Raw genomic sequence first — 24155 nt, 5'->3', positions numbered from 1 at the left:
ACTCGCCCTAGGCCCCTTTATAGGAGATTATGGCTTTATTTGTCAATTCAAATTTAAAGTTTGGGCCAAACGATAAAATTTTTATAGGCAAGATGAAACTAGATTGTTTTCAATGTCTTAGGTGTACTTTTTTCTTAAAAGCAGGCTGAAAACAAAATATTACAAACTGAGATCACAAAAATGCATTTTGAAAAAATTCGAGTTGGGCTTTTGACTCTTTTACTAGCTTTGAAGCAAAAACTGTGTAGACTAGCATAAATGTCTCTATTAATCACTCGAAATATTGAGAAATAGATAAAAAATAATTTCTCGAATCTTGGATCAGAATTGAGTACTATTATAACAACACTCGCCCTAGGCCCCTTTAAAGAAGATTATGGCTTTATTTTAGTCAATTCAAATTTAAAGTTTGGGCCAAACGATAAAATTTTTATAGGCAAGATGAAACTTGATTGTTTTCAATGTCTTAGGTGTACTTTTTTCTTAAAAGCAGGCTGAAAACAAAATATTACACAAACTGAGATCACAAAAATGCATTTTGAAAAAATTTGAGTTGGGCTTTTGACATTTTTTCTAGGTTTGCAGCAAAAACTGTGTAGACTAGCATAAATGTCTCTATTAATCACTCGAAATAATGAGAAATAGATAAAAATAATTTCTCGAATCTTGGATCAGAATTGAGTACTATTAATAATACTCGCCCTAGGCCCCTTTATAGGAGATTATGGCTTTATTTGTCAATTCAAATTTAAAGTTTGGGCCAAACGATAAAATTTTTATAGGCAAGATGAAACTAGATTGTTTTCAATGTCTTAGGTGTACTTTTTTCTTAAAAGCAGGCTGAAAACAAAATATTACAAACTGAGATCACAAAAATGCATTTTGAAAAAATTCGAGTTGGGCTTTTGACTCTTTTACTAGCTTTGAAGCAAAAACTGTGTAGACTAGCATAAATGTATTATTAATCGCTCGAAGTAATGCTAAATAGACAAAAAATAATATCTCGAAGCTTGGATCGAAATTGAGTACCATTAATAACACTCGCCCCAGGCCCCTTTGGAGGAGATTATGGCTTTATTTGTCAATTTAAATTTAAATTTTGAGCCAAACGATAAAATTTTTATAGGCAAGATGAAACTAGATCGTTTTCAATGTCTTAGGTGTACTTTTTTCTTACAAGCAGGCTTAAAACAAGATATTTCACAAACTGAGATCACAAAAGCGCATTTTGTAAAAATTCGAGTTTGGCTTTTGACTCTTTTTCTAGTTTTGCAGCAAAAATTGTTTAGACTAGCATAAATGTCTCTATTAATCCCTCGAAATGATGCGAAATAGATAAAAATAATTTCTCGAATCTTGGATCGGAATCGAGTACCATTAATAACACTCGCCCCAGGCCCCTTTAGCGGAGATTATAGCTTTATTTGTCAATTTAAAGACTGACTATTGACCAGCATGCTTTGCGCGATGTCAGTGATTTCGCACTTCACAGCTCTCAAGTTTCTGACTGTCAGAAACTAACTGATGTTCGTATCGGTGTAATCGTAGCTTTTCCGTGTAGCAAAGACAACATTTTCTTTTCAATCGCCAAGAACAGGCGTGAATTTCCTGGATATTTCGTGCAAATTTTGTGCATGGATCATGTCATCAAAGCGTATTGGACGGCCCCCGAGAGGCGAGGATCGGAAAATCATATACTTGAATACAAGTGTATTCAATAGATGGAAATCGGTCAAATGTTGGTCTGGAATGGAGAGCAAGACAAACTCTGAGTTTGCATCTATACTGTTGGATAGGTTGGAGCAAATGTATTGCTGGCGTAGGTGTTGGGAATGCCTTGCTGGGCCTAGCTTTCATGTTAAGGGGTGTGCGGAAAAGCGCGTTGTAGTAACTGTAAATATTCTTTGATATGGAGTCTTTCAGTTTTGTTGCTCAGTGATTCATATAACTTTTTGCACGTTTAATAATAACAAATGGACATGGGAATTAATCCTTTTACATGAGAGGTTTTAAGTTAATTGCAGTTACTCTAAAAAGAGTAGTTAGGCGCAATGCACTTAGGCATATAGAATGTAATGACCACAAACAACTTTTAATTATACTGTAATTTAAGTTGTTGCAAGTAAACAGTTTTGTTTAGTTAGTTTGATTGAGACAGTATGATGCTAAAACGTACAAGATTTTGAGATACAAAATGGCCATTTTGTATGTTATGTTTCTACACAGTATTAGATTAGTATGAGCAAAAATTTCAACAGGGGGATTATGGAAAGCTTCTTGTCAAAATATGAAGACTTAGAATAGACAAACTGCCTAAGTTGAGCTTAAAATTTAATGCATAAGTCCACTCAATTTGATTTTGCCAAATAAGGGTGGCAACAGTCTTCCTTGAAGCTTGTTTGTTCCTTTTGTTTGTAGATAAATGTAATCCCAAAAATTATTCACTTTTTGTGACCCCATGACATTGGATGTATTGTTCCTCTGGCACAAATTATTTTGTTATTTTTGTGATGTTCAAGGTGAAGTTTGGTTGAAGTTAATTATTCCTGCAGCTGTGGCTTTGACAGGCAACAATTATTCAAAGTTTTCTCTCCTATGCCAAGCCTTAAACATCATCCCTGGGGAACAATCATTCTTGAATTCTCAAAAACATTTTGTTGCACCAACAGTATTTGACTTTTGGGAACAAATGAATGCTACTTGCTCAAAAGTATTTGGGGATACAGAATTATGCATTTTAGGTGATGGTCGCAGTGACTCACCTGGGCATTGTGCAAGGTACTGCAGCTATGTTGTAATGGAGAGTGAAACAGGTGCTGTTTTGGACATGCAAATAGTGGATAAACGGGAGACAAAGGGCATATCAACCAATATGGAGGTGTATGCAGCAGAAAAAATGATCATAAAGTTGAAAGATCTGTACAATCTTACTGAAATTGTAACAGATGCCTCCAGTTCAGTTGCAAAGAGGATTTCAGAACTTAAAGGTAAGAAACTTTAGGTTAATCAATGTTCGTAATCAAAGTCTTTCACACATCTGATTGATTACATTGAAGTGAGAGCTCAATACAACAGATCTCTTTGTAAATCTGTGCTTTTGGAATAGAGAAGTCTGTGTTATCATTTTTTTGGCATAGGAATCAGAAAAATCAGCAGCCATTAAACTATCTTATTCTTTGAATGGTTTTTTGTAACCCAATTTGTTGCATTACAGACTGTCATTAATAAGGTCAAGGCATAAAGTTAAAGGGGGTTGTTGTAATTTTGCCATGTAGACAACAAAATTGTAACTGTGCATAATGCTGCGTTCACAATGCACAAGCATTTACTTGCGTCATTGCGCAGTAGGTGGCCACCCATCTTCGCGAACGATTTTCCGTTCACACTGGCAGGTTTTTAATGCGTGCATGCGATCAAAATTTCATTCGATTTTTCCGAAATGTATCGTCTAGGACTTGCAGAGAACCCCCATATGAATATGCATCGGAGATTAAGATTTCGGGAAAAACGCAGATTTGGTGTTCACCCTATAATCAGAACGTGGGAGATGCTAGGAGAATACCATCATCTTTTCCAGCAATTGAAAGGCGACCATGAAAAATTTTTTCAATACCTTAGGATGGAAGAAAGAACTTTCAATATTGTTTTGAATGCTGTCACGCCCTACCTTGAGAAGCAGGAAACAAACTTTAAAAAACCAATTTCAGCGGAAGAGAGACTGGTTATAACATTGAGGTAACCTATGATTTTGTTTTGCTAAGAATACAATTTTCTGTTTTGATCTATTATTAATCGTGTCATGCGTCGTGTCGTGTCATGTTATATTTCTTGGACAATCTAAAGTATATATGGATTATTTCAATCATCCCACGGCCTGTAAATGTTTGTATTGTGTGGGCTACTAAAAAGCGCTTCTTGCAATAATTTCTGAAATTTAATTTTCACGTCTATCTTTTCCCTCTCTGGAACTTTTCTAATTAGTGGCAACAAACTTAACAAAAATAATCGGTCTGGGTCACTTTCTTCTCTCTCCCGTCTTTCATTGTCTTTTGCTAGAAGCTGCAATTTTTCCTTTTCTATCTCTATCTTCTCCTTCTCAAACATCATTAATTTTTCGGTCTCATTTTCTACGCCTCTGCACCTCTTTCTTTTTTTAATTGGTTTCTGTAGTGGTTGGCAGTCAGCTGCAGAAACGTCTTTGGAAAACCCTTCTCCAGGAAGTATTTCTCCAGCCTCCATTGCACTGGTCTGTGAAAGAGCTGGAGAGGGACTTTTACTAACATTTTGGAGACTGATCTCCCCAATTTTTGCGGCTGTGAGATTGCCTGACATCTTTCTCCCAACCATCGAATCTTTCAAAAAAAACATCATTTTGAAAAAAGGCCATTTTGAGAGGTACTGGTCCAGTGGTAGCCCAGAATCTCCTGACTTTCCGATGGGTACTTTTTTCAGTTCTAGTGGAAATTGTCACGCATTGCTTTCCATCTTTTTTTTAAAAGGTCAACTGAAAAAAAATTATTTTCTATGAAATACGTATGACATCCAATATTTTTATTTTACCCTAGGTATATGGCTACTGGTGAATCATACCATTCACTTGCATTCCATTTTCGAGTTGGTGTTTCGACCGTGTCAGGGGTTATAGAGGAGACAACACGAACTATATGGGGCTGTTTACGGGAAAGATACATGCCAATTCCTTCTGAAGAACTTTTTTTTAAATGTGAGCATGAATTTCGTACGAAGTGGAACTTTCCCAATTGCTTTGGCTGTGTAGACGGAAAGCATGTCAGAATAAGAAATCCGGAGCATGCTGGGTCTATGTACCACAAATATAAACAGTTTTTTTCCATTGTGCTACAAGGTTTGGCAGATGCTAATTGCAAATTCATTGTGTTGGAGCTTACGGTAGACAAAGTGATGGAAGAATTTTTGGGGATTCAAGTTTAGGAAGATGCCTTGATGATGGCTCCCTAAATATCCCTCCCCCAAGGGCTCTACCCAACACAGATGTTGTTTTGCCATTTGTAATCCTTGGTGATGAGGCCTATCCGCTCACTCCCTACCTCATGCGACCTTTTCCTCGTCAAGATCTTAATGATGCAAAAAAGTTCTTCAATTATAGACTTTCTCGGGCTCGTCGGCGTATTGAGTGTGCCTTTGGAATTTTATGAGCAAAGTGGAGGTTTTTGGCAACTGAAGTGGATATCAGTGTGAAAAATTGCGAGGAACTAATAAAAGCTGCTTGTTTGTTGCATAATATAATAATTGAAGAGGAAGGCTTGCGTTTTGATGACATGGCAGAAAACTTGGGGGTGAAAATAATGTTAGAGGAGAACGAGCAATTCAACAACGAGCTAATCGGGGTAAGAATATAAGCCTAGACATTCGAAATAAGTTCATGAACTATTTTAACAGTCCGTCAGGAGAAGTCCCATGGCAAAGAAATATAGTTAATTAAGAAAATTTATTTGCAACATGTAAAATTCTTATTTGTCAAAATATGAAAATTTTAATTTACCTTGTGACTGCATTATATCTGCAATTTCTTCCCAGCATTTAGATGTGAAATCGCGATTACAATGTTTTGGATTCTTTGGATCCCATATTGCGGGCCTTTTTCAATTTCGGTGACGAGGAGTTCGAAATCCATCGCGCATTTAACAAATCTGTCAGCTATCGTTTAGCATTTACTAGCGCTACAGCATTTACTTGCCAATTTTCGTTCGCCAGAAATTGGCCAGTGTGAACACAGCAAGGGGTTAGTATTGCAGAAATCGTGACGCAAAAACTGGCGCCAGTAAATGCTTGTGCAATGTGAACACAGCCTAAGTCCATTCACCAGAATTGTTCTTTCTTCCTCATTCAGGGATTTATCCAGAAATTGAACATCTGTTTCATTCCTTTGATACATGGCATAAGAGCAAAAACATAGCAAAAACGTTGCACAAAATAGCAAAGATCAAAGGAAATGAAAAACTAAGCCAGTGGATTGAAGAAATAATAAACCACTTTTGGTATTCATCAGAACATTGTAATGGAAGCCTTGAAGAGTTAAAGGTAGGTCTTGAAGACATCGTTTGTTTTTAGGCTGGGATTTTATACTTTCAACATGCCTGTGCACGTAATTTTTATACTTTTTTCAATTCTCGTCCTTGTTCATTTACACTACCATTCTACTGTGCCAGAAAAAAGTAAAGGTGTGACTTAAATTTGAAGGAAGGGCAACAATAGGTAGATACCTATCTTCTGTTATGTTTATTTTGTCTTCTCGCTGTTGCAGCTCTACATCAATGGCATTTTAAAATTATATATTTCTTTATTCAAGGAAATGTGGTTGAGTTCACTACATCATGTCTGTGGTGAACACAAATGGGCAAACGGATGTTGTAAGCATGATGAGATACTCGATGATGAAAAGGAAACACTCAAGAAAACTTCAAAGAAAATGACTGCATTGCGGGAAATAATTCTTGATAAGAAACTCTTACAATCACTGCAGCATTATACCCACTTTCGGTAAGCTGCAGTGTTTTCACCTTTACAATTATGCTAATAATAAAAATGTAAAGGAAATACCTTAGCCATTTTATTGCCAAACCTGACAACTTCAAAAATGAATATCATCAGATGTTGATCTTATTTTTGGGTTGTCATGTACACTGTTGCTATTTTCATTTTGTTCTCAGTGTTGTAATCTAGAGCTTTTTGATGTAGGGTTTGATGCTATTAGGTAATTTATTGTGTTATCTAATTTCCTTGCACATTTTAGATGTACAATCACATTGCTGGATAAAAAAATTTTGTGAAATGTTCATTGAGTATATTCAAATTTCTCAACATGTTTCTAGGCACACAAGTCTGGTTGAAAACTTTAACAGTTTGTTGCTCAAGTATGTACCAAAGAGGAATGCATTCGAGTAAGCAAAATTTTACTAGTATAAATATTTTCTCAATTGGAGGGCTAGGAGTAAAAAACTGTGTTGTTTAAAGATGCTGGATCAGATGCCAACACAATATATTTCTATTTGTCGTAATTTTAAGGAATGATCCACAGAAAGAAAGCTTAAAAACCTATTTGAAAGGAGAGTTAGTGCAATAGTGTAGCAGATACAGTAGCATATCTGCCAAATATTAAGACTAAGACAGTTTACAGACATAAAGAGTTATAAGAAGAGTATTCTTCAGAAAGAGCATACTGAAAAAAATATCAATGAGGCCTGTACTGCATATGATTTAAAATATTTTCATTGAAATTTCAGGTACCCATATTACATCACTCGGTGTTATGTAGCTGGTATTGACCACAATTTCCATATTAGCAGACAACAAGCCAGAACTAAAACCGGGAAGCCAATCTACACTAGGAAGTACTGCAAACGTACCAGACACTGGCATGCTCAACCAGTGAAAGAGGAGAAGAAATATATAAATTTGCCTCACCTTGTGGCCAAAGTTTTATATCAGCGTTATGCTGATGAGGAATCATCATCGAGAAGTGCAGAAAGGCTCCCTACAGACCCCAAAAGAATAGCTCCCACAATTGGAGGTCTTGGAGACCCACCAGCAACAGTTGATCTTGTTCAAAGCAGAAAAAGCAGATTTTCAAAAAAATAGCCACTAATTAAATAAATTTATTGACCGAGTTACATTTTGAAGCAAGGATGGAGTGGTATCAAAATTATTAGTCTAATACCATTTTTAGTAAGAAACTTCAATGCTCTAAAACACAAAAAAAATATTGTCAATTCCATTTTTTCACAACAATTTTTTTGCTTTTCCCTTCATTAAATGAAGAGTATATTATAAGTTTTCATGACTCCTTGTAGCCCATATTTTCATTCGTTGGGGAAGGATAGGCTTCTCTTATCATTCTCACAACACATGCTGGGTTAGGTTTTCTGTTACCCCTGCCCAACCTTCCATACTTCCACATGGTAAACTGACGGTAGGCAGCCTTTCTCATTGCATTTGTTGAGAAATCAAAGTCCTCTGCCCTTGTATTACAGTGGTATTAAATTGCCAGTTCCAAAACATCTCGGTTTATAATACACTGTGCAAACATCTGGTAGGAAGTAACACATGTGCGTTTTCCACAATAGTGGTTTTCTTCTGCCTTGGGCGATGGCATGCACATCTTGCAAACGCACCAGTCAGGAGCATCACTATCATCTTCAGGCTGCTGATTTTCTTTTTTAATGAAATCTACCATATTCTTTATGTAATTGAGGCTTCCATTTCCAGTACATGCAATCTCTATCACAAGTTTTTCTAGGACTTCTTTTCCTTGGTTCTCTAGGTATTGCTTGTGTAAAAAAGTAAATGTAATTGCTGACTATTTCCAAGCACGATGTCAATTGATATATATCGCTAACAATTCTTTAGCCAGATACAAAATGAAGTTTTAATAGAATATCTCAAAAGTATTTGGTGCAGAGCTTATTATTGATTCTAGCTTGCAAAGAAGGGCACAGTTAATTTTGGCCAGATTACTATTTTTTCTCTTATGGTACATAATAAAAATAATTACAACAGAAACTTTTCATTTTGAATTCCAGTTAAAACTAAAATTACAAATCTCACTATTACATAGGTAATAATAATAATAGTAATTTGAACCAGTTGTCATTTCATTTTGAAAAATATAACATACAAAGTATTACAAGGTAGTTTGTATAAGGCAATCTTGCAGTTAAAAAAAAATTACAAAGTGCAAAAACTTGTACACAACATAAATATAAGTACTAATGATAATAATAATATTGTAGTTTTATTGTAGTTTTTATGGAATCGTTATAATGAATATGATCTACCTTGACTTCCTCTTTTGACTTTTCTTGCTCTTTTCGCAACTGTTCAAAGCCATCACCCTCTGGCTTTGTTTGCAGATGTTTTTTGCATCTTCCTTGTTGTTGTACCTATGTGTTTCAAACAAAAAAATATTTATGAACAGCAAAAGGTCATTCAAAATCTTGTTCTCATTTGTTTTGTAATTGATAGAAAAATGCTTAAACTTGATGAAATTTAAATTTTCGATGACACTTCTGCATAATTAACTGTTTAGGCTAAATAGCCTTTCATAACAGACACAAAACTTTGTATGTTGGACTCTGGTAATAGTCACATGTGACTATAAACTGAGCTTAGTTTATAGTTTTGCGTTTTTGGGGACTAACTTTTATGTGACTGTAACCAGTAGTAACTTGAACTGGCAAGTAGTGTAACTTGAAGATGCAATCAAAGGTCAGAAAATTACAAGAAAAAAATTAATCCTGCATACTTTTCCATTTGTGCAAGGTCTAATGATGGACCCATGTGCCTTTTTCCCACATTGGCAATCTTCACAACAACTTAGGTTAGCATCCCTGCAGGGGCAACCAGGTTTCTTGCCACTTTTACGGCTACAAATTGTATTGCAGATGCAGGTCTGAAAGAATGAGCAATTAACAATATATATTAGGCAACACCATAATTATTTTACCAAGAACACTTTCCTTGACTCACACTACCAGGACAAAAGTATTGCAACACCGCTTAGGCAATTACTGGTGGATCACACAATAACTTTTGTTGCTGTCTAATTAAGCTATTGCAATACATCCCGCAATGCAGTTTAATCAGCCATTTTCATTTTTGAAAATTTTGAATCAATAATTCAAGTAACTTTCAATTAAACAAACGTTTTTTGGAGGTGCTTCTGGCTCTGATAAGTGTGGAAAATTGCTTTGGAATTGATGCACAAAATTTGTTGATGAAATGCACTGGGATTCTGTGTCATTCTCAATAAACTCTCTTAGTCAGTTCTTGTTTGGACCTCAGAGAACCTTGTGGATTTCAAATCAGATCATTTTCATTGGCAACAAGAAATATTCACTTATTTTAAGGATAGATCTTTGTGATGACAGAGAAAGGACATAGAGCTACAAGATTTTCAGGTAAATTTGAGTAAAAATGGCCTTGTAAGGGGGATGTATTGCATTTTATGACAAAAACTGCCTCCCTCATTTCCCTATCATTGATTTGATTCCACCAAATAGACTGTTTCGCATTATTTGAACATATTTCATGGAATTAACTGGCACTTCGCTAGTTGACGATTTACCAATTTATATGGGCCTAATTGTACCCAAAAAATAACCCAAGTTGAGTAGGAGAATTTCGGGGCTAAAAATTCGGGACTAATGACTTCATTTGCTGTTTCCTAAACTCACTATTATGCTATCATTTTCTATAAAAAGTTGTGAAATCTTTAGAGTTGACAGACCAATTGCACGAAGTTTTATCACAACTACTCGCTCCTTACCTTATCAATATTTTGATTTTACCACTGCAGATATTTTTTCTTATAGCTGTTAAATTTCTTATGTTAATTTGTAACTAAGTTTTTCGAAATCCTCAATAAATTACAAAGAATTTGATTTCTGGTTTAGCATGATTATGCTCATTTTTGAGGAGAATGTTTCAGCGTAAAGTTAGATTTCAAATTTTTTGGATGCCATTTTGATTAGGGTGTAGCAATACTTTCGTCCTGGTAGTGTAGATTTGATGGCCTGTTTATCGGCCATTATTCGATGAAATTTGATTGGCAATTACTCGGTAAAATTTGACCTGCTGGCTGGACATTATCAGCCATATAGCAATACAAAATGTTGATCACCTACCTTCCGATGGGCGGCAGGCTCTATTGCGCTTGAATCCATAATTCCCAAAACATTGCTTGAACTCCCTTCATCAATTGTAGATCCATAAATGTTTGTACGCTTCATGACAGACATATTCACAATAAAGCACGGAGCTGCGGTCATAGAGATAGGCTGTGGCAGGCTGCTTAAAACACTAGGTCACAACGTATGGAAAAACATCAACAAACGATCGCAAAGGATGCTGGTCAATGGTCGGTCTTTGAATTAAAATTTTGAGCGAAGCAATAATATTTTTATAGGCAAGATGAAACCTTATTGTTTTCAATGTCTTAGGTGTACTTTTTTCTTAAAAGCAGCCTGAAAACAAGATATTTCACAAACTGAGATCACAAAAGCGCATTTTGTTATGCAATTAGTTTCATGTCTTATTTAGTTTTTTGATATTCAGTTGCCTGTTCTTTTGATGTTCTTGATAGTTCCGTTGTTTGTCACCTTGCCATCAACATTCCGTGTTATTGCATCAACCCATCGCCACTAATGTCCTCTTGTCCTTTTCTTTGTTTGAAGTAATTATTCTGTTATCGTAATTATGGTGTGTTGTCATGTGATTTTTGTGCTGTGCCCTTGTTTGTGAATTCAGTCGTTACGTAAAGCCGTCAAGTTAAGTTGTTTTGAATCCGTGACAATTTGCAAAGTTGCCGTTACGTGGGATCTTTATTAAGAAAAGTTGAGCTTATTGTCGCCGCTGTTGCTTTTTCGATGTTTAATTACCGAACTGTTGATTTTTCTATATAAAAACTGCTACTACTAATTGAATTGCTATACTTTATGTGAAGACGAAATTCTGTAGAACCTCGTAGTTTTACATTTTTCAAAAAATTCGAGTTGGGCTTTTGACACTTTAGGTGTACTTTTTTCTTAAAAGCAGGCTGAAAACAAAATATTACAAAAATTCAAATCACAAAAATGCGTTTTGAAAAAATCGAGTTGGGCTTTTGACTGTTTTCCTAGGTTTGCAGCAAAAACTGTGTAGATTAGCATAAATGTCTCTATTAATCGCTCGAAATAATGAGAAATACATAAAAAATAATTTCTCGAAGCTTGGATCAGAATTGAGTACCACTAATAACACTCGCCCCAGGCCCTTTTAGAGGAGATTATGGCTTTATTTGTCAATTTAAATTAAAATTTTGAGCCAAACGATAAAATTTTTATAGGCAAGATGAAACCTTATTGTTTTCAATGTCTTAGGTGTACTTTTTTTTAAAAGCAGGCTGAAAACAAGATATTTCACAAACTTAGATCACAAAAGCGCATTTTTAAAAAATTCGAGTTGGGCTTTTGACACTTTTTCTAGGTTTGCAGCAAAAACTGTTTAGACTAGCATAAATGTCTCTATTAATAGCTCGAAATAATGACAAATAGATAAAAAATAATTTCTCGTATCTTGGATCGGAATTGAGTACCATTAATAACACTCGCCCCAGGCCCCTTTAGAGGAGATTATAGCTATATTTGTCAATTTATATTAAAATTTTGAGCCAAAAAATAAAATTTTTATAGGCAAGATTAAACTTGATTGTTTTCAATGTCTGAGGTGTACTTTTTTCTTAAAAGCAAGCTGAAAACAAAATCTTACACAAACTCAGATCACAAAAATACGTTTTGAAAAAATTCGAGTTGGGCTTTTGTTTTGACATAGATGCTCGTCGAATCATGCTTTTAAACTTGTTATTCTGGTTTGCCCAGTTTCAAGTAACTCGTTAAAATAACTTGTGTATATCCTGTTTGTTGACTTGTTTATGCCTGTTTTGTTGATATTGCTATTACCTAGTGCTATCCATATTTGGTTATGGTAAAACTTGTGTACGCTGGTACCACCCCTTTCGCGCTGTTAACTTTACTTTTTTGATAGTAATTTTTATGTTAGTATTCTTGTCACGCCGTTTTATAGTTAGGATGTATTCCAAGTTGTCAGTCAATTCTTGTAGCCGAGAGTAGAAGACATGCCGGGCATGTAGACGTTTATAGAAGCAAAGAAAGGCGAAAGACGAAAAAGCCAAATTGCTGTTGTTTTCTGAGGTCGTAAGTCCTTTGACGTTTCTCTTTTATGTCCATAATTATTTGTGAGGCTCGCAGTAGCTTTACATTGGTGCCGTGACCCGGGATTGCAAAGAAGAAAGAATTTTTCACTTTGTTATATTTTAACTTTTGCTGAACTTTCATCGTTTATGAATTTCCTGAATTTTGATGTGCATAGTATTGACATTTACCGTCAAGTACTTGCCTCGGTGATTCAATGGTTTGAAGACCAGCATTTCTTTGGAAGTAATTAAAGCGATATCAAGACTCTGTTTTACGTAGCGATTAACTCAAACTCTGGTTTTCTTTGCTTTGATTATTTTTACAAACTTTTGCTTGCCGTATTTATTGAACGTGTACAATTCAATGACAAGAACATTTATTCTGCGCATTTATGGATATAAACAGAACACTGGCTTTCACACAGTTTTACTGAACGCCAATATCGCCATATCACTTTTTGCTGTTGTTTGTTTTATCCGTATGGTTAGTCAGTTCAATTGCCTATTTGATTTCAATTGCTGATAGAATTAATTTGCTGCTCGGTATATTAACTTTGTTGTTAGCATAAACGAACTTGAACAAAAATGGAAGAGGTAGTTAGTGAGATACAGACTCAATTAACTGCCGTTCAGGCTGCTTTAGAGGGCAATACTCAGTCAGGTCTTTTCCAGCTTTGTTCATTTAATGGTTTACCAAACGAAGATATTAACAAATGGCTCTCTCGTTTCAAAACACTCGCAAAGTTTCATAATTGATCACAAGCTATAAGATTAAATGCCTTGCCACTCTCTTTAGGGGGACCCGCAAAAGCTTGGTAGGATACCATGCCCCCTGAAACTGTTGGTGATTTCAGAACTCTTACCCAGGGACTAAAAGAACGCTTTGGTTCACAGTCGTAAGAGTTTCTTTTTTGTCAAGAACTGTTTGCAAGAAAACAAGGTCATAGCGAGCCATTGTCTTTATACACGTAAGACGTTATAAGGAAATGTTAACGGCTCGGTCTGTCAGACAAAGATTTGATGAATGCCTTTATTAATGGTCTGTGTGAAGACATTAAAAATCATGTGATCTTGAGCCAGCCAAAATCATTTGCTGAGGCAGAAAACCTTGCCCGATTGAGAGAAGCAGTCTCTAAAATGTTAAGTTCCCCGTTTTCAGGAACACAATCGGTTCTGCAGGAACAAAGGCTAAAAGAGTTAGAAAACAATGTAAATCTTTTGGTTTCTCTTGCCGCCGAGAAAAAAGGTCAAATTCAGGCTCCTTGGATTTTTGGTAGTATTTCCTCGGGTTTTCATCAAAACGTCTAAAACTAGTTCAAGTGCATTAAATATGAAGGAAGAAATCATTGCTGCCATCAACACGGGTTTTCAAAATATCCAGCAACCTCAAAAAGGGAAAAACCAATTTTTCCAAAAGGAGGGCAGCACGTGGCAGAAATTTGCAGAGGACCGATGGTAAACCAATTTGCAATGTTTGTCACCGGGTCGGCCACGTTGCCAAATACTGTAATGAACACCCACAACCAAGTTGGGTTCCTGCTAACTAGTCAAATGCCATTTACGCTCCTCTTCAACGCAGACAGCAATTTGGGTATCACAACAGGGCGTCCTATCAAGGAGATCAAAATTTAAATGGACAAAGGCCTTCACAGTGGTGGAACTGAAGGCCGGAGTCGTGTATGCATACCCTTAAGACCCCGGACCACAAACTAATTCTGGAATACAAAGTTTCTCTTCAAAAACTATTGATTCTAATGATTCTGTGCAGCCAAAAATGACACATTATTTGCCAAAACATGAAAGTCGTAAGGACAGTTTCGCAGAAAATTACACTCTAGAGTCCAAAACGGTAGAGAACATCGTTCCAGCTATTGCTGCAGATGAAAAACTGTTTATTTCAAGCCCAGAAAATGTTCTGATATCGGGAATTGTTTTGAGCAGCCATTTAAATTGCTGTTGGACAGGGGTGCTGACCAACCATAATACCAGACCAAGGTTTTTGGAAAGGAAGGCAAGAAACGCATAGCCTTATTCAATTTTTCAAAGAAACAATGTCAGGCTATGAGCCTTAACAGAACAAGTAGCATAGGCTGGTCATTTTATCTTCATAGCTCCGCTTGAATTGATATTCAATTAATACAAATATGACGTTTTCCTGACAAAAATGCAAATAGATTTGCAGCTGGTGAAGTTGTTATTTCAGTTTTCAAATTTGGAGTTTTCAGGGTTTTATAAAGCCACTAGCAAGGGGCCCACCTGGAAATATACTGGTGTCCCACCTAGAAAAATACACCTTTTGGCTAAATAAATTCATTCATTTATTCATTCATTTTGCAAACGTCGTATCATGACAAGCAATGCCCCAGTTTCATCTAGTTTTTACTTGATGAAATTTCCACGTCTATAACGTCTATAAGTTTCCCAATCAGATATTTACACTACAAATTTCAAAGAAATTTCCTCTTACGGAAATTTGCACCCTGAATCTCATTTATTTGTCGGAAATTTTAGCTACGAATTTCTTAGAAACTTCTTTTTACTGAGATCTACATGCCAGATTTTCAGCTAATTTCTTTGGGTTTTGGTCGAAATCAATCAAACAGTCTTTGCGCCAAAGTTTATGCTTCATTTTACAGTCTTTTTGCGGTGTGGTAATTTTCGATAATAGAAATCAAATATTATTCAAGAAATTCTCTGTGAGTTTATCAGATGCTTCCAGTAAAATATTAAATTACTTCTAAGTGCCATATCAATTTGGTCTGTAATGCAGGCTACACCACAAATTGCTGGTATTGAGGGAAAACAATAGAGGACAAGCAACAAATAGGTGAGATACCGTTTTGAATAAGATTTAGATTGGCCTAATTATATTAGGGGTCAAAGAAAAGTGAATTTTATGTCACAGTTAACCAAAATGGAACGTTTATGGATTAATGTCGCCACTACTTCTTAAAAGACAAATAAATTTGTGAAATGTTTTGCAATGAAATCAGCAAATTTCTACTAACTGGTTTCAATTAGTTAGTAGTTAGTTTCATATTTCGTAATAGAAAATATGAAAGTGAACTGATTTTAGTTAGTTATTTGGGACATTGTTTTGTTTGTTCCGTTGCGCTAGTCCGCAAAGTACATTGATGACGTGTAGTTAGATTAGGACTGGGACCTAGTTTTAGGCCGTTTTTTTAGAATTCCGTGAGCATTTTGAGTTTTGTTACAAAATGGGAGCGTGAGAAGACAATTTTCGTGATTATTATAATTAGTGACGGTATGCCTAAACAATTTGGTACATCTGGCGATCCTGCTACAATTTGTGAGGGTGTACCTTGACAAAGTTTACAAATTCGGTACAAAAGCTTCTTTTTTAAATTTTTGTTTCAAATGGACCATATTCAAAAGACGAGTTCCAATTCCGTTAACTGAGACAGTTTTCATTTATTTACCTTTCAGTCAGTCCTAAATACAATTCTACACTAGTACATCAAAACAAAATGCTTAAAAATACCATACAACAAAAACAAATTAAAGTTACAAAATTCTGGAATAGAATTTAACATTATGATTAAATGGTTAAGGAGGAGCTCTCTAAATATATTAGCTTCTCCATGAAGCACCCTCTCATAAAGCATGAATAAAAATTTAACAAGATTTATTTCATAAATTTTTGTTGCTTTCTAAACTGTACACAACTTTCCTCCCTCACGAAAATTATTGAGAAAGCCCAAGATGAATAAAGTTTTAATGACTGATTTCCAAGTGTGGGGGTATATAATTCATTTATTGGATATTCATCAGAACTTATGCCATTTTTTCAACAGACTGAATATTAGCATCACAACTTCTGCTGATAACTCTTTGTTTGATGACACAATTGGAAATTATGGCCAATGGACAAGGAATAGGGATTGATACCATGGATGAAGAAATCATGTGTGCTTACACTGGAAAATGCATTAGGAAATGCCCTTGCCTCATGAACAGGAGGAAATGCAGCCCAGAATTCAGCCAAGTAAATAGCATCCTATTTCAGCTGAATTAAATCCTGGATGCAATTTGATTTGAATTTATTACCTTGTTTCTTATAAATTGTTTATATTGCTAAGAAACAGTCACATGCCTGGTGAATGGCGTCAATTGCTATTGCGAATGTATATATTTATAAAGCATAGAGACTTTATTTGTATATTCTGCTTTTTAAGCTGTTTCTCAAAAAAATTTCAACATCTTTTTCACCTTTAAAGCGATGTTCAAATATGATTTAACTCTAGTCATCAGATTTTTTAAGCTGTCCTTAGGTTTTATGCTAATGGAAGAATGTCTCAGATAATATAGCCGAAAAAAGTTATTGACAAAAGCCAAATGAGTAAATAATGAGTAAAATGCTGCATAACTAAATGTTTTGGAGAAATTTGCTTTTCATTTATCCATTTATCCAGGTTATGTTGGGGCTTAAATTTGGAACAAAGTAATAGATTCGAAAAGGACACTTAGCTTAAAGCTTCTTTTACAGGAACAATGCTTGGTTGGAGAAGGATGATGTGATAAATCGCCTTTGTCTCATGGCCAAAATGTCCCATCTCCTTTGGAAGTGTGTCAGTGAAATGTCTGCCCAAATCGATGTGTCCACTGTTTCTGAAAAGAGTCCTTTGTGGTGTGTCTGTGGTGAATGCACGAAGATGCCTCTAGAAAAAGAGAGAGTTTGCTGCAAGAACAAAGAATATGGGCACCAATACCCACTCTTTGAGCACCATGTCTTGTTCGAGCCTACCCTAGAGTTACCCTAGAGTTGGCAATACGCAATAATGCAGACCATCTTCATTACCCTTTGACGGAAGCAACAATGCCTGTTGGCGGTTTACAGTTTACCGCCAGTACTGTCTCTGGGCCTGGGGTAGGCTAGGAAAGCATAATAGGAAAGTGATTCCCTCTTGCTGTGTTTGGATGGTAAGGGATAAATTTCCTGATCAAAATGCAAATTTAGGGCTTGATTATATGAGAGAAAACGTCCCGCTCTTAGCCGGGACGGGACGTTTGTTGCGATCCTTCACTTGCAGTCAAACCATTGTAAAAACCAATTTGCAATTACATGACAAAAACATCCTGTCCCGGCTAGACGAGATAATTTTCACAAGCGGGATCCCGTTGTTGATCAAGCGGGATCCCGCCTGACCAAGACGTTTTTTTTCCATATCATCAGATCATCCCGGTAAGACCGGACACTTGCCAGGACATTCAACATTAACACATGCGCAGTACACACAAGTTTATCCAAAATGGCTTCCTCTGAAATAGAACCAGAAAATGTAATCCGGGGTATAACTGAAAAAAGCAAAAGAAAAAAGACGTTCAGGTGGACACCATCAATGATCGACTACCTAATAAGCTCTCTAGTAAATTACCGTGCAACTATGGAGTTCAAAGGCAAAGATTTCGATATTCAACACCTAAAACTGGTAAAAGAAAGGCAACCACACCAGTTACACCAATGCTAGTAGACAAAAAAGAAGACATCTGGAAAAGAAGTTGTCAGCCTCCCAAAGAGATGCTATATTATTTAATGAAGCCAAAGAAGATGCTGCTCTCAGGCATGAATTGATAAGTACAATGAAAAAGTCCAATGAGACATTCACAGATGCTACGTAAAGTATAGGGGAGTCTATGAAGGTTCCTACAACCCTATGAAGGTTCCTAATCCTACAACGTTTAGATTTAAGCTGCCTACAATGCCTTAAGTAAAATCAAAGCCATCTTATGGAACATACGAGACACGCATGAAACACACGAGAAATGGCGCAGAGGCAAATATTTGCACCCTAAAATTTACAAAAATGAGTACATCGATATTTAGTAGACTAGAAAATACAAAATTAACTGTATCTAGTGAATACAATGAGCTACATCCATTAGAACGGGTTGTACCCATGTTTGGTAATACAATTTTTATGACCTTGAGAGTGCTCTCAGCAGGTCGTTTAGACAAGGTAAATACAATAAAACTGCAACATCACCTTCTGTCTCAAACTAGTCTGATTCGCAGGGTCTACCTACGTTTGTGTTGTACCCTCTCTGTTTTCTTGTAGCGTAGGCCTCTCTCTCTTTATGGTTCCGCCGCGTCTGATATCTGAATGTTGACTGATGTCTGAAGTCACAAACAACATGGTATTTTTTCTTTTTCTTAAAATGCTTCTTTGAGCAACTTTTAAGCTTCTGAAAAACTTTCTTGGCTCGACTCTTACTGCCAAAGCTTCGGTCCTCTCCCTCCGCCATTCCAATACTACAGACAACCACAACCACTGGTAGCGAGGACATGTTAAAAACGCATAGATTGTTCCTTTTAAGGGAAAACAGAAACAAAGATTGTGTTCGTTTTAGGGGCGAGGACAACCTGCATAAATACCTTGTCTTTCCTGAGCCAGATTGATAAAGACAGTTTTGTGTTGTTTTAATCAGATGAGGGGCATCTGAGAAAAATTAAGTAAATCGTTCAGGTGAATATAAATTCCTTATTAGAATCCCCATCCAAGTTCTTGTGCAAACTGAAGATTCGCTGTGCTGTCCCATCTGCTGTAACCGCAATTACCCATAAGTTGCAAGTGCATTCCAGGATGCAGACAGCCTCCCAGAACAACAAGAAAATGTCAACTCCTGACATCTAACCCTTTGAGGCCCAAATGAGGCAAAGGAATACCAAAGGTCAGTACAGACACCACACAGCAGAAATACCATTGCATGAGAAGCAAGTTCATCAACTTTTTTAATTGTTCCATAATTTAGTTCTGGGTCTCCTAAATCTGTGAACCCAATCAAGTTTCCAGTGTCAAATACAAGGTTTGCCTTTATCTTCATTTCATCTATTAGTACCACAACATACCTTTCAAGATCAAAATAACTCTTGGTCTTGTCAACAAGATCCAAGATCACTTCTTCATTAAATCCAGTCTTTGGTTTAATGAAGTTCCTGTAATCTCGTAAGGTCCTTTGACTTGGAAGAATAAGGACTTTGCTGTTTCTCAATTCCTCATAGCAAGCAGGGGAAAATGAAAGGCAAACCTGATAATCATAGGATGGTATCTGATGCCCTTTGGTTTTGCTGAGAAAAGCTTTTTCTGCTGTTCCCAAAACAGTTTCATAAAAGTTGGTGTCATTCAGTGTTTGATTGATCAAGAATTGTTAAAAAGTCTCTACTTAAATCATCATCAACTCGAAAACTTGACTGCAAAAGCTCTTCTTTATTGAACAATTTCCTTTTGCAGCTGTGCACATTTTATTCTTTGTGCTTGAATAGTGATCTTAATTCGCCAAGGACTTGTCTTTGACACTGGGGCTTTGGTTTTTGCAGGTATCATAGATCTTTGTTTTCTTGCTCCCATTGCCTTGATGATAGAGCTCTCATTGTCTACTGACTGACAACTTTTGCATTGTTGACCTTCGTCTGTGAGCATTTCACAGTGAACAGATCTCCTATATCTTTACAAGGATATGGTTGATGTTCCTCGAGGTCTTTTGGAATGACATGCATGATGATATTTGTTGTATTATTTGTTCTTTGGGCTCCTGAGCAAATAGGAAAGCTTTTAACTTGAGGTCTGAAATAATTTATGGATAAGATTATGATTGACACTCTAGTGTCTCTGATGTGTTAAAAGAACTCAAATGGCCTATGTTGCAAGGTCATGCCTCTTCAGGCAGTAAATGATAATATTGCTGTTAACATTCTATCCTACATAATGGCACCAATACAGCTTCAAGGGAAAAGTCAGTGGCAGTTTATCAATATTGGCCCTAATATCAACTTCATTTCTCCCAAGAACTTTCAGATGTTGGAACATGTTACCAATCGAATACAGGCAACTTAAAGAAGAGACATTTTTAAGAGGAAGCTTCAGAAAGAAATTGAACTGAAGAACATGAACGTTGTTAATCAAAGGACGCACTGTGTTCACAAAAAGGTCAAAGAATTGCCTTTAACTGTATTTTAGATTTTTTTCTTTTTCTTATTCAATGCCTTTCATTATAAAAGATGGATTGTGAGAAGTATATAAAATAATACAAAAGTCTTTTGATGGAATCTTGAACAAGACATACATGAATCAATGACTGTATAATTAATTTACAAAGAAAACACAACATAACAATTATAGTTTAAAAACATTCAATTTTCCTTACATTGTTTCTTACCTGTTTTTTTGCCTTTTATCAAAGACTCTTTGCTTTCTAGCACTTGGAATTAAATCTCTCTTGCCAGATCCATATCTCTTTTGCTGTGCTTGCAGCCCAAGAGTCTTAAAAGTAAACATAAGCTACTTGATATATAACGTATGATAGAAATGATGTAGGAAACTTCCTATATAACAGGACACAAAGTAGTGACAGGTTTTGAAACATAGGGACAATCTAAACTGCCCCAGACCCAAGTAATTAGAGAGCTTACGATTTTACAAGACGATGACTCACAGGGGGCCTGTAAACTAGCGCGGTCACATCGTCCCAGTAGTGTCCCATTTTGTTTTTGTTATGAAATCTCACTACGATGACTCAAAGTCAACATGGCTAACGTAGATCGAGTGGATGAAATTCTCTATGCCTACAATGATGCTGGTCTCATCGATGATGAGGAGTTACTTCTCCTGGCAGATAGAAATGTCCGAAGGAATCCATACTTTCCGTATTGGCATTACGCAAGGTTTGATTTGGAGCAAATGGATGATGATGAATGCAAGGCAAAGTTTCCATTTAGGAAAGAAGATGTTTACACCCTGCTAGATGCACTTCATCTGCCACCAGAGATTAGAGTCTACAATGGTGTTGTTTTTGACTCCGTTGAAGCTCTCTGTATTCTCCTTTGTCGCCTTTCATATCCTTGCAGATATGGCGATTTAATTCCAAGGTTTGGACGACCAGTCCCCCAGTTGAGCATGATTTCCAACAAGCTTGTTGGCATGCTGCACACACGATTTGGTTATCTTCTCCGAAACTTAGACCAACCTTGGCTTTCTAGAGCCAATTTGAAGGCTTATGCAGATGCAATTCACCAGACAGATGCTGCTTTAGATAACTGCTGGGGATTTATTGACGGGACAGTTAGACCCATATGCAGGCCGAAAAAAAATCAAAGGGCTGTTTACAACGGTCACAAAAGGGTCCATGCAATCAAATTCCAATCGGTAGTTGCACCAAATGGTTTGATTGCCAACCTGTTTGGTCCTGTAGAGGGAAGGCGTCATGACAGTGCTTTGCTTGCAATTTCTGGGCTTTTACCTCAACTGGCAGAGTATTCTTTCTCCCCAGAAGGTCAAGCACTATGTCTGTATGGTGATCCAGCATACCCCCACAGGGTTCATTTACAACGCCCATTTCCTAGAAGACCTTACCTGACACCAGAAGAGCATGCATTCAATCAGTCCATGAGCACAGTTAGGGTGTCAGTTGAATGGATTTTTGGTGATATCATCAATAGTTTTAAATTCATGGACTTCAAGAAAAATCAGAAAATTGGGTTGAGTCCTGTGGGTCAGTTCTACATTGTCAGTGCTCTCCTTCGTAATGCCAATACCTGCTTGTATGGATCAAGTACCTCAGAATATTTTAATCTCCAGCCTCCTGCAATTGGAGATTATTTCATATAAATATGCCAAAGGAGACCAGCAAATTTAAAACCAAAAAAGTTTTTTTAAAAACTACCACTTGGCCAATTATTTCAACCTCAGTTATGCACACGGTTTTGACAACTTTCATGACTACATTTCATGGAAATAATAACATACTTTAGTGCTTAGAAGAGAACAGCTCCAAGTTGCAACTCCTAGTTTCAGGCAAAAACAAAAGAAGCTCTGTCGATAAAGTACCAAGCACTCTTATTACAGCCTTGTGCACAGTAATTTTCACAAGTAACAACACAGCAAAGGTCAATAGATTGTAAACTATCTTAAATTTTAAAAAATACTGCAATCAATGTTATTAAGGTTTGAGCATTGCTATTTGCAAATGATTTTCAAAAAATTTTGATGTTTCTTGTTGAAAAAAAGTACAGGCTGAAAGGCTGAAAGTTGTAATGTGGAAAAAGTTCAGAATATAAGTAAATTAACATGTTTTCTCAAGTAGCTACTGCTCTCAATAAAAAGCAAAATTTTATTATAAAAATCATGCTTATTAATAGAAGAGAAATTTTGGCAGATAAATGGAATTTTCAAATGGAAGCCACAGTGATTCAACCCTTAGTATTTAAGTTGATTGTAGGCATTTGCATTTTAGAGAAATCCATGAGAGCAACAAACTTTAAGCCATCCACTTCTGAAAATATGGTAAGAAGATGGAGACACCAATGGTACTTCATAGACACCCAATTTTTAACCAATTCTAAGCTTTCATTGGAGTGGGTAATATTTTAATTTTCAAATTTTGGTCAATAAAATGTTTTTAAAAAAATACCTCAAAATTACTAGTCTGAAGAGCTTTGTTTAATTAAATTCATTATCTTAGCATTTTGCTCTTTGATCTCCTGCAAAATAAAATGCTGCTGTTGCTGCTGTTGATTCAAAAAATTGACTTTCTCCTCAAGCTGCAGCAGCATATTATTTTGCCATTCCTCCCTTTGGCAACATTGTAGTTTCCCCTCTACTTCCTTTTCTTTTATTTTCAAGGCCTTCTCTTTGACATCCAGTTCTCTTTCTTTCAACTGCAATTTCTTTTCCATAAAATGCTTCCCCCTTTCATTTTTTTCTTTCAAATACTCAATTGTGTCTGAGCCATAATAGTGTCTCTTCTTCTTCTTTCCTGTTCCTTCCTTCTCTCTCTATGTCTCTGCTAATGATTCCATTGAGCGCTTTCTAACATTCTCTGCGACTTGCTTCTCATTCTCCTCCCTCTTCTTCTCAATTCCTCTCCCATTTTTCACTGCCTCCTCCATCATTTCAATAATATTTTCTAGGGCTTCATCAAGCTCTGTCATTTCTGGGGATATCCCACTTGCTCGTACCTCGCTAGCCATTCTTTTTCTAAAGTATCTCTCCAACTTTGAGAATCTATCTCTTACTGCCCTCTGGTCCACAGAAAACTTTGGGTAACTTAAAGTACTCAAATTTTCTGCAATTGAATCCCAGCATTGGCCCCTTTCTCTACTACCCACTTTAAATCTATATAGCTCCAGAACAAGAATCTCACGGCATAATGCAACATCATGAGCAGTTGTCCAACTCATCTTGGGCCTAAGCGAAATTAAGCGAAAAATATATAAGAAAAGCGCAAGAAACATAGACATTTTTTTGCCAGTAATATTTATAATTTTATACAACCTTTAATGCCAAAGAATTCAAAACGTCCAAAAATAAAGTTAAATGTACATTGTTCAATTAAAATGTCGTAATCTTACATCGAAGGCTCAAAGGAAATTTTGAGATTGAATTACTAGCATAATAATTTACACAAAACAAGA

General features: G+C 36.2%; 4 protein-coding genes and 1 pseudogene across 4 annotated transcripts; 3 read left to right on the top strand and 2 right to left on the bottom strand.

Moving 5' to 3' along the window:
* Positions 1-1301: 1301 nt before the first annotated feature.
* LOC148957789 (uncharacterized) lies at positions 1302-8025 on the top strand. Its single transcript, XM_089114439.1, has 5 exons — positions 1302-2987; positions 5870-6060; positions 6329-6519; positions 6852-6920; positions 7263-8025. Exons 1-5 carry the CDS (start codon positions 2459-2461, stop codon positions 7615-7617), a joined length of 1335 nt encoding a protein of 444 aa, XP_088970565.1. The 5' UTR covers positions 1302-2458; the 3' UTR covers positions 7618-8025.
* Positions 3007-5972, top strand: LOC148957790 (uncharacterized). The gene is made up of 2 exons (XM_089114466.1): positions 3007-3735; positions 4566-5972. Exons 1-2 carry the CDS (start codon positions 3440-3442, stop codon positions 4948-4950), a joined length of 681 nt encoding a protein of 226 aa, XP_088970592.1. The 5' UTR covers positions 3007-3439; the 3' UTR covers positions 4951-5972.
* Positions 7864-10805, bottom strand: LOC135687639 (uncharacterized). Its single transcript, XM_089114465.1, has 4 exons — positions 10662-10805; positions 9281-9427; positions 8814-8918; positions 7864-8305 (listed from the first exon to the last, which is right to left on the bottom strand). Exons 1-4 carry the CDS (start codon positions 10803-10805, stop codon positions 8015-8017), a joined length of 687 nt encoding a protein of 228 aa, XP_088970591.1. The 3' UTR covers positions 7864-8014.
* Positions 10806-21270: 10465 nt separating this feature from the next.
* LOC148957788 (uncharacterized) lies at positions 21271-22350 on the top strand. The gene has a single exon (XM_089114444.1). It carries the CDS (start codon positions 21271-21273, stop codon positions 22348-22350), a length of 1080 nt encoding a protein of 359 aa, XP_088970570.1.
* Positions 22351-23162: 812 nt separating this feature from the next.
* On the bottom strand, positions 23163-23981 carry LOC148957787 (uncharacterized; annotated as a pseudogene).
* Between the last annotated feature and the right edge of the window lie 174 nt (positions 23982-24155).

The sequence above is a fragment of the Rhopilema esculentum genome, chromosome 20, assembly GCF_057945365.1.
Source record: "Rhopilema esculentum isolate cy_ngs chromosome 20, ASM5794536v1, whole genome shotgun sequence".
NCBI classification, from domain to species: Eukaryota; Metazoa; Cnidaria; class Scyphozoa; order Rhizostomeae; family Rhizostomatidae; genus Rhopilema; species Rhopilema esculentum.
This window is presented reverse-complemented; position numbering and strand designations above follow the sequence as displayed.